The sequence below is a fragment of the Camelina sativa genome, chromosome 20 (assembly GCF_000633955.1).
Source record: "Camelina sativa cultivar DH55 chromosome 20, Cs, whole genome shotgun sequence".
NCBI classification, from domain to species: Eukaryota; Viridiplantae; Streptophyta; class Magnoliopsida; order Brassicales; family Brassicaceae; genus Camelina; species Camelina sativa.
The window spans coordinates 23,453,426-23,463,731 of NC_025704.1; the positions used below are offsets into that span (position 1 = coordinate 23,453,426).

The following is a 10,306-nucleotide window of genomic DNA, read 5'->3' on the forward strand; positions in this document are numbered from 1 at the left end:
TAAAAGTAAAATTTTCGGAAGCGCCACACCGACGAACTTTCAAGAATTTCCGATTTTATTTAAAGAAGCGGAAAGCGGATTTCCGACAAAATTTCCAAAGCTACGGCAAAGCGGGCCCGCGGATTGCAGATTTTCTCAGTTTTAAAAAGGACTAAATTAGTGTTACCCGCTCACTTCTTTGCTTCATCTTCCTAGACCACACAATCTCAAATCAACTTCTTATGCATCGTTTTACCAAGCTTGAAAACTGTGATTTCTGATCGTTAAAATTGACATGTGTCACGATCTGATGAGTTACTAACTTTGATATGTGATTTCTGATCGTTAAAATTGACATGTGTCACGATCTGATGAGTTACTAACTTTGATATGTGATTTCTGATCGTTAAAATTGACACGTGTCACAATCTGATGAGTTACTAATTAGGATATTTAATCGTTAAAACTGACACGTGTCACGATCTGGTGAGTTTTTAACTTTGATCTTTGATCGTTAAAACTAACACGTGTCACTATCTGGTGAGTTACTAACTTTAAGAACCAAGCTTTATATAATAAGATTTTCTCATCGCACATTTTTATTCAAGAATTAGTAAAGATAAAATACAAATACAAAATACTAAATTACTATGTTAGCTTTAAGGTTCTTATGGGGAAAAAAACTGAATCTAACTCTTATCTTATTTGTTCATTTTTTCACCGCATACTTTTACATTATAAAAACATAAATATTTTTGGAACATAAACATAAGATTTCAACAATTATCAAAAGTCAAATTATCGGAAGCGCCACATCGACAAACTTTCAAGAGCCTTTAAGAATTTTTGATCTTATTTAAGAAACGGAAAGCAGACCTCCGCTTTGAAATGTAAACTAAAGACATATTTATAAATTTCAGTTTATACATCAAAAAATTATGTATGTGTGAATAATAGAGTTATTTTTAAAGAAAATTCAATAAACTTAGTTATATAACATTGTTGTTTGCTTTTAATTCAAAAATCACTTTTATGGTGTTTTGCCGGTTTGAAATGGACATATAATAGGCTAACTAGCGACTTATGTTACTTCATAGAGTGGGGAAAAAAATTATTGAATGATAACTAATATTCATTAGTTCGAACTGAAACCTAATTTTATAATAAAAAATAGTTTGAGACTTTAGTTAAGAAAAATACCTAAAATGACTCTATTTTAAGTTTTTAACTGTTCAATATCCTGACCGCACTTTTAAAAATCAAGAATAATTAAAGTTAATGTACAAAGTTTGGTATCCACACAATCACTAAATCACTATAGTAGTTTTGAGGTCGTTATAGAAAAAAGTATTGAATCGAACTCTTACCTTAATAGTTTCCACTGCACTTTGTAAAAGCGCAAATTCCCAACCACAAATATAAGATTCTAACGAGTTTTAAAAGTAAAATTTCTAGAAGTGTCACAACAACAAGATTTTGACTTCATTTAAGAAGCGGAAAACAGACTTCTGACAAAATTTCCAAGACTACAATGAAGTGACCCACAAATTGTTGACGAAGAAGCCCACAAATTGTGGGCTTTCTAGACTCATAACTTCCAATAGGACTAAAAGATTATGAAACCAAAATTCATTTGTTCTCATCACACCTTTTAATTTAAGAATCAGTAAAGATAAAATACGAAGATTAGTATCCACACAAATATTATCTTAGCCACACGAATACGAAGATAAATTACTATGTTGGCTTTAAAGTTCTTATGGAAAAAAATCTTCGAACCTAACTCTTATCTTATTTGTTCATCTTTTTCATCACACACTTTTACTTTATGAAAGCGTAAATAGTTCTGGAACATAAACAAAAAGATTTCAACAAATTTTAAAAATAAAATTTCCAGAAGCGCCACACCGACCAACTTTCAAGAATTTTCGATCTTATTTAAAGAAGCGGAAAGCGGACTTCCGATAAAATTTCCAAAGCTACGGTGAAGCGGGCCCGCGGATTGCAGATTTTCTCAGTTTTAAAAAGGACTAAATTAGTGTTACCCGCTCACTTCTTTGCTTCGTCTTCCTAGACCACACAATCTCAAATCAACTTCTTAAACTATTTAAGGTTTGCTATTCTCTGAATCTGAAGCTCTTGTCATCTGTATCACAAAACCCTAATTCTACAGTTGCTGTAGCGAAGAACCTTAGCAAACGAAATTGCGCTTCCAATGGTATTGTCTTTTTTTCCCCTTTTCCAGGTACACACCATTTCTCATGGCAACCCGAAAATCAAAATCTCAAATCTCGTTGCAGGATTACTTGAAATCTGTTGCTCCGACTCAGATTTTATCCGAACGAGGATCAAATCTCGTTGTCATCAACCCAGGTTCTTGCTTGCTTCCTTCTTCTCCTCGAATTTAGGGTTTTTGAGCTCTATCTAGGGTTTATTAGAATTGTGTTATGGTAGCCCAAATTCTGATTGGTGCTGGTTTTGATTAGGCTCTGCGTATGTAAGAATTGGGTTGGCTAGGGATGAGAAGCCTTTCAATGTCCCTAATTGTATTGCTAGATACAACACAGGGAAACCATATGTTGTTGATCAGGTTTTTGTGAATTTTGGTTTTCACTTTACTTTTTGTATTCCTTTAGTTTTTTCTGATTGATTAATTTTGAATGGTGTCTTCTTTGTAAAATCCCAGATGCTTAACACTCAGGTCACGACGAATCAACATGTTGACCGTGAGAGAGCTTACAATACTGTAAGAAAAACTATTTGGTTTCCACTTTGCTGCTTCTGTCACTTTGTTGATTGATTTCTTTTGGTTTCTTACTGAAAGGCGGCATCGCTGTTGAAGATACCGTATCTGGATGAAAGTTCTTCTGGCTCTGCATCACGCAAGGTAAGTTGAATAGTTTGGTGATGGTAAGTGTTTTTGCTTGAATGTTTGTTACAAATTATTCACTTGAGGGAGGTTTTGATTTGGAATTTTGAGTAATGTGTGAAAAACTGATTGTTCTTGCTTATAAACCTTTGAAAGTCTATTGCAGATGGGAAGAATAGATGGGTTCAATAAACCGAGCACTACAAAGAAAGATACAGTCTTTCCTTGGACTGATGTGTATGAGGACGTGCAGATTTCTCCTGTCGCATCAGGTGTAATTCTAATTTATTATTCTTGTGCTTCAGTTTCCCTCCCTGTCTTACTCGCTTGGTACACTATGATATTTTCTTTGGTTGACATTATTAGGATTTGTATCTGCTACATACAGTTGAGTAGATTATACTGGAATGGTATTTCTCTAGAATACATATAAGCTGGGTGTCAATGTTTATGTTACTTATATACACCAATTTTGCAGAAACTTCTGCTGATAAAGGTGAGGCCAGCGCAACTAAAGCTGCTCCTGATGTTACTGATACTAAAGATGCTAGTGAGAGTAAGCGCAAGTACAGGAAGACGATTTTTGGTGAAGAAGCTATGACAATATCGCCAAACGAGCCATATTGCATACGCCATCCTATTCGGAGAGGTCACTTCAATGTTTCGCCACATTATTCAGCACAACAGGTGCGTTAGTTCGAATATATCTTCCATCTGTCTTTGTAGAAGGGATTTTTTGGCTTCTTATTGGTACTTCTATTTTTTTCAGGTTTGCGAGGACTTAACCGCTATCTTGGACTGGGTTTTACTAGAAAAATTGCATATTTCACACAGTGAGAGATTCTCTTTTCATGCTGTTCTTGTTGTCCCGGAAACATTTGACAGCCGCGGTAAACTTGTTATGCCTACTGCAGCCTTTTTTTTTCCTCAGTTCCGATGTGAACTATTATTCTAATTTGGCTTCATGGTATTATCAGAAATAAAGGAAATGCTAACTATTGTGTTGGGAGGGCTGCGCTTTAACTCAGCAGTTGTCCACCAAGAAGGTCTATCCGCTGTTTTTGGGAATGGTTTGTCAACAGCTTGTATTGTGAATATGGGAGCCCAGACGAGTACAGTTGTTTGTATCGAGGTATTATCAGAATACGAGAAAACATCTTTTTCTGTTATTATAACTGTTTGATATTCTCTGGTTCATTTTATTTGGTTTGTAGGATGGAGTCTCATTGCCAAATACTGAAAAGATTTTACCTTTTGGAGGAGAGGTAAGAATATATGTATCATTTCTCTGTTTTATTTTCTCTTGTCCTACATTGCATACTAAAAGTTCTTCATCTAAATATAAAATTTTCAGGATATATGTAGATGCCTTTTATGGATTCAGCGGCATTACCAAAAGTGGCCACAAATCCGAACAGATGTTTTGGCAAAGCCAATCGATATGCTGATGCTTAATCAACTTAAGGAGTCATATTGTGATATAAGAGTTAGTTGGATTTATCTTCGTGGTTTTATTCTTTTGATAAGGGATGTTGAAACTAAGATACTTTTTCCATTCACAGGAAGGAGAAGTGGAAGCTGCTGCAACAGTTCATTCTTATGAGGACGGCATGCCAGCTATGCCTCACAAAACAACTCTCACCTCACTTAATGTAAACAAAAAACAAGATCAAGTCACTATTTTGTTAATGCTTCTTAGTCTTGAAAAGCTTTTCCTTTGTTCCTTTCAGGTTCCGCCAATGGGTCTGTTTTATCCTAACCTTCTGGTCCCTGAAGTGTTTCCTCAGCCACCACGTGAATGGTCAGAGTTAATCTTCTCTTATCCTTTACTTCGGTTTAGTTTGGGACCGAGAGAACTCATGTTAAACATTTGCTTATTGTTTAGGTTCCAAGACTACGAGAATATGTTGGAGGACACGTGGAACATGGACTTTGGAGGTGGTGGTAATATGGGATTACCAATGTGGGATAGTTTTGCAGTTTCCCCTTCGAAACCTAAGAAAGAAGAGAAGATTGGTCTCGCTGAAGCCATTACAAGCAGCATCCTCTCTGCTGGTATATGTTGTGATGCACTCTCCTGCTTTACATAATAAGTCAACACCTAACAGAAACCTTTTCCTTTTTTTTTTCCTGGCTTTTAGGACGCATAGACCTTAGGCGAAAGCTTTTCTCCAGTATTCAATTGGTAGATCCTGAAAACCTTTTTCTTTACACACTCAAGTTTTCGCCATGTATTCCCTTAAAACCATGTGCTACCTGTAACTGTTCATACCTGAAGATGTTGTTTTGGTTACCTCTCTCTTGTGGCTTCTCAGATTGGTGGTGTTGGTTCGACTAAAGGTCTTGTACGAGCTGTGGAAGAAAGGTTTGTTCGTTTCTTAACCAAAAATTCTGTTTTCTAAACATCCAGAAGAAGGCACAATGTTCTTTCTTCTATGCACACACCGAACCGTACCTTTTGAAGTAATGTTTGTGTCCCTCTCTCCATTTGTACACTGCAGGGTTCTCCGCACAATACCTCCAACTGAAGCTATCAACACTGTGGAGGTTCTGCCGTCAAGAACGGACCCAACTTTCGTAACTTGGAAAGGCGGAGCGGTACGTATTGCTTTTCTTTGCAACTTAACTATTCTTGACTTTGGGCATGGCACTGAAAGGAATTTTGGAAACAGATATTGGGAATTCTGGACTTTGGAAGAGAAGCTTGGATTGAGAGACAGGAATGGATGGAAAATGGGATTCATAAAGGCAGTACAAAGAAGTACAAAGACTCTTTTTACATTGAAGGTCAAGCAATGTACTTCATCAACCCCTAGAGTGTGTATATGCTTAAGCTTTCTCTGCTTTCTTAGCTCAGAATAACTTTTGTGGAGTATTTGATATTGTTTAGTTTTTAATTGTCCTAAACTCCTAATTCAGACCAGATAATTTTATATCATAGTCAAAATTAATTTGCTACAATATTTGGTTTATGATGTATTAAAATTACAAGTTATTTATTTATGAATCAACCTTTTCTCACATTCTGTCACATATTTCTATGATTAATATAATATAGCACATAAAATTATCAGTAAATTAATATATTTAAGAGAAATACCTTAAAATAGTGTAAAAAAATTGAACAAAAAAAAGTGTTAAAAAATTGAATAAGAACTTTGTAGTTTTTTTGTCCCACATCGGGAACACGAGAGAGAGGGAGGGAAGAGAAGGGGTTATATAAAGAAGATGGGCCTTGACGTTAAAAATTAAAAAGGGTCGGATGGCTATTTATGCCACGCTCAGCCTGAGTTAAAAGGGTGAGTGCTGTATGGCAAAATCAAGACATATGGCCGACATTATTTCTGGAAAAACCCATAGGGTTGGCTCGCTCGGCCGACCCTCCAATTCTCAATTTATAAAACATTATTATTTTTGATATATTGTACTTTATATTTTATCAACTCATGATCTGAAGTTTTGGATTGGATTGTGTGGTGGAATGGAGAGATTAATTAAGAGTTTGTATCATCCGAGGTCGGTTTCATAACTAGAAGTCTAGAATGAAAATCGTAAATTCTTAGAAAATTTTGAAATATTCGTTTTAGAAATTTATTGGAAGCTTATTTCTGTTTTGGAAGCTTGTGTTTCCATTTTAATATTCCATCTGTCACATTTTATAAGATTTTTGGATTAAACACACAAAAAATTAATAAATAACATATTTTATCATATATGAAAATTTAACCAATAAAAAAGAATACTGTAGAAAATATCATAAACTATTTTTTTTAAATAGTGCATAAAAACTTGAAAAAAAATCTTATAGAATGGAACAAACAGAAAGCCTAAAACATTATATACTAGGAAAAATCCCACGCGTTGCGTGGGTTATATTAATATTAGTAGTATTATATATGTTAAATTATGGTTATTTATTTTACAGTGTGTATTTATTGTAGTTGGTTTTAAATTTTCTTGGATAACATATTTACAAATAGTCTTTCTAATATGTAATTTTAGAGAAGTCTTTTTAATATGTAATTTTAGAGAAGGCTTTTTTATATTTTTCTTTAGTTTTTTTTTGCATTTTACATTTTCTTGATTTATTATTTCAAATAATGCAATATATTTGATGAGGGTTATATTTTGCTGTATTGTAATTTATATGGTTATTTTAGTCTTTTTCTAAATTACAATTTATGATTGGGTAGTATTAAATAAGTATGTTCTCGTTCCTACAAATTATGGTATAACCATCATGTAGTAATGCATGAGAAATAAGAACTACATGAGAAATAAGAACTTGTGATTGCAAGATAAATTTATATTACTTTCGCCTCTTAGGTTGTCCAGGTATATCAGTTTCGCCTCTCAAATATCTGACTTTTATATCAGTTTCGTGTCTTGTGTTTGATTAAATGAATAACTGAGATGAAGATATTCTCGGTGGGAAAAAAAAATAAAGATATTCTCAGTGTGACACACATACATTTCATGTTGTTTTGTAAAAAAAATAAAACATTTAAATATAAATCATATTGTCACGTCACTTGGGTAAAAACGGCACGTTGTTTTGTTTCAAAAGTAAACATTATCGATCAGGTCGAGAATCGCAAAACCCTAGTCGGCTAGTCCTATCTTATATCTTCTAAATGTGTATATATATATATATACATACATCTGCACACACATGATAGCTCATAAGAACTCGACGGAAAATTCGAAGTAGGAAGTTCATTGGTTCGGGGATGATTCCAAAGATGACATTTGTTTTAAGGATGAATCCTAAGATGACCTTTGGTTCAAGGATGAATCCAAAGATATGAATACACAAAAACTTAGCATATCGTCAAAAACAGCAGATCCTTCTCTCCTAAAGATTAATCCAGAACCGAAACAAACACAAGCAATCCCAAGTTCCTCTTCGTCAAAATTGATCTGTGAGAAGCAATAAAGAAGCGAAACGACGAAGATTTGGTCCTTACGGATGAAGTAATAGCTTCAAAAGCAAGAAACTCTTAACTTCATCTTTTCTCTGGCATCAATCAACTCCGCCTACACAATGATGGCTGCCCGCTGCGGCTCTATCTCCGACGAGCTTAAAGCTGTCTTCAGCGAGATCTCTACGGTGGTTTTTGCTGACGGCAGTGCGAGCGGTGGCCCCAAAATCTCGTCTATTAATGGCTGTAAGGTGGAGCAAACACTCCCAGTTAATCATTCGTTAAAAGATCTAATGAATATAATAAAAAAAGAAACAATGTCATACCCACAAAGTTGTCGGAAATCTGCCAATTCCTGAAATCACATAAGCAAACAGACTTGTCAGTTTTTGAAAACAAAAACCACTGCATTAGTTATAAAAAGAGAAAGAGACAACATGAAAGAGATTAGTATACCTGGCCAGTTCTCCTTCGTTGTTTTAGGCCGATGTAGAATTCATCATTCAACAACTTCTCATTGTTTGTACCCACATCAATGGTATTTGGAAGGCACTGCATTCGAAAGTGGATTTGCAATTAGGATCAGTTAATTAATCAAGTAGAACCAATTTCAAGGCACAAAATATTGCAGCTTTTGTTCTGATGGACGGATTCCTCCCTAAACGGTGAAAAGAGAAACAGCCTAGCAATTACAGCTTGCTATATCTGTTCCTTTCACACTCTTCGTGATACGCTTTTATCATCCACTTCCCAACCGGTTCCTCGAGAACAATAAATTCTCCATTGGCAGTCTCCTTTCATCGCACACTTTTCTAGAAGTGTCGGACTCAAAAAAAAAATGGCTTGGATGCTTAATTACCGTAAGTACATGTTCTGGGGAAGAGAGATGACTGGTGAAAGATTCAAAGCCTTGGCCAGGGGGTGTTCATCGCATATTATGCAAAACCAGCTGGCAGATTCATCTGTTTCAGGACACGTATACTCCTCCTTAAGTGACACTGCAGGAAGATAAAAAGTAGCTGAATATTAACAACGTACCACAGAGAGAGAGGAGAGGACCAAAATTAAACACACAGACCTTCCAGAATTAAGTTAATCCAGCTGGTGGCGTCTTTTTGAGGAGAAGAATACAGAAACGACCTTAAAAGGTTGAATCCACTATGAGGTGGAATGAAGGCTTCTGGATAGCATATCCCCAAAATATTAGCTGGGGTTGGATAATAGTACATGCACCGAAACATTAGGGACACGATGTTTGAAGTACCTGCAGATCCAAAAGAAAAGAAACTAATTAAAGACTTGAGAAATCTCTATTCATTAGGAAGGTATGAGGAATGAGAAGATACTACTAACCGTAGGGGGCATAATGGAGAATGATTCCAGAGGAAGAGAAAGCTCGAAGGATGTCATCATGGACGTCTGTTAGTAAGCCAACGGCCTGAATGGTGAGAGGACCATCGTGGCCATAATTCTTCAGCAACCGTTTAATGCACTGACGGACCCGAGCTGGATCAAAGCCAGAGGAACCGGAAACATTGATGCCCCAAAAGACACATGTTCTATTCATAGAAACCTCCGGAGTAGCCTTCTTCATCACCGTCGGAGAGATCGATTGACACGGTCAAATCACCGACCCGAGAAAGAGAGAAACACGGCCGAAACGAAAATACAACTTTTTCAGATACTTTGAAGGGTTCGAAGCAATAGTGGCGAGAAATTTACCTGAGAGATAATAATTTACCTTTCATCCTTCATGCAACACATAATCCACCATAGCATCTTTAAACTCTTCCAAAGTGTCAAACACTTGTTTTAGCTTTAGCTCGCCACTACACCTTTCGTATTGCTCTGTTTCAATATCCGAACTAACAGCTGTATCTCGGTAATCATCAGCTTTCTCCTCCTCTTCATCACCAAAGCCAGTGACTTTACATTCAATCAGATTCTCTTCATCAAACTCAACAGTTCCATATCACAAATAACTGTCTTATGAGAAACGTGTTGACTTGATTTATCAGCCACGCTATCCTTAGCATCGGAACTACAAATTAAAAGAAATGAAAACACATTTAGGAATTTAATCGAACAGATAGCATGCATATAAAAATTGAACCGTAAAAACAATTTGCTCCATACAATCTCTCCATCGGAACTACAAATTAAACAAAACCCTACGCCACATACTTGCATAACTCTATTCCCTCTATTCAAAATCGACCCAAAATCAGAGAATATTACCTCATTTTTCCCTATGCTATGGAATTGAGACGTCGAGATTCACTTCGTCTGATTCGAAATCTCGCGTTAGGTCAGATAATCCAAATCCGCATCCATAGCATGTGGATCAGAGGATCCAAGTTCCAGGCCTCCAGATGCCGATCCAGGATCCGAAGCTTTAGAATTTTTGCGAGAATCTCCATGGAATGAGATTGCGGCGTAGTAAGATAGGGGGAGGGGTGGGGAAGAGAAAGAGACGTGGAAGAGGAGAAGACGAGATTCATAGATTCCGTGGGTTTTTTTTTATTTGGGAAGTCGA

General features: G+C 36.0%; 1 protein-coding gene and 1 long non-coding RNA gene across 4 annotated transcripts; one reads left to right on the forward strand and one right to left on the reverse strand.

Annotated features, from left to right (window-relative positions):
• LOC104771501 (actin-related protein 9-like) lies at positions 1,818-5,811 on the forward strand. Of its 2 annotated transcripts, none has more exons than XM_010496029.2 (18): positions 1,818-2,091; positions 2,225-2,352; positions 2,466-2,569; positions 2,666-2,725; positions 2,804-2,866; positions 3,015-3,120; positions 3,327-3,535; positions 3,618-3,738; positions 3,826-3,980; positions 4,063-4,113; positions 4,203-4,334; positions 4,411-4,500; positions 4,579-4,649; positions 4,734-4,903; positions 4,990-5,033; positions 5,164-5,213; positions 5,350-5,446; positions 5,521-5,811. In XM_010496029.2, exons 2-18 carry the CDS (start codon positions 2,241-2,243, stop codon positions 5,662-5,664), a joined length of 1,779 nt encoding a protein of 592 aa, XP_010494331.1. In that variant the 5' UTR covers positions 1,818-2,091; positions 2,225-2,240; the 3' UTR covers positions 5,665-5,811. The 2 variants fall into 2 exon arrangements, with proteins under 2 accessions (XP_010494331.1, XP_010494332.1); XM_010496030.2 differs by having other exon boundaries at positions 1,819-2,197; positions 2,280-2,352; positions 5,521-5,664.
• LOC104771502 lies at positions 7,441-10,306 on the reverse strand. Of its 2 annotated transcripts, XR_764844.2 has the most exons (8): positions 10,009-10,306; positions 9,512-9,811; positions 9,124-9,358; positions 8,849-9,034; positions 8,630-8,768; positions 8,227-8,322; positions 8,097-8,125; positions 7,441-8,014 (listed from the first exon to the last, which is right to left on the reverse strand). It is a non-coding gene; the product is annotated as an uncharacterized LOC104771502 (long non-coding RNA). The 2 variants fall into 2 exon arrangements; XR_764843.2 differs by having other exon boundaries at positions 9,124-9,811.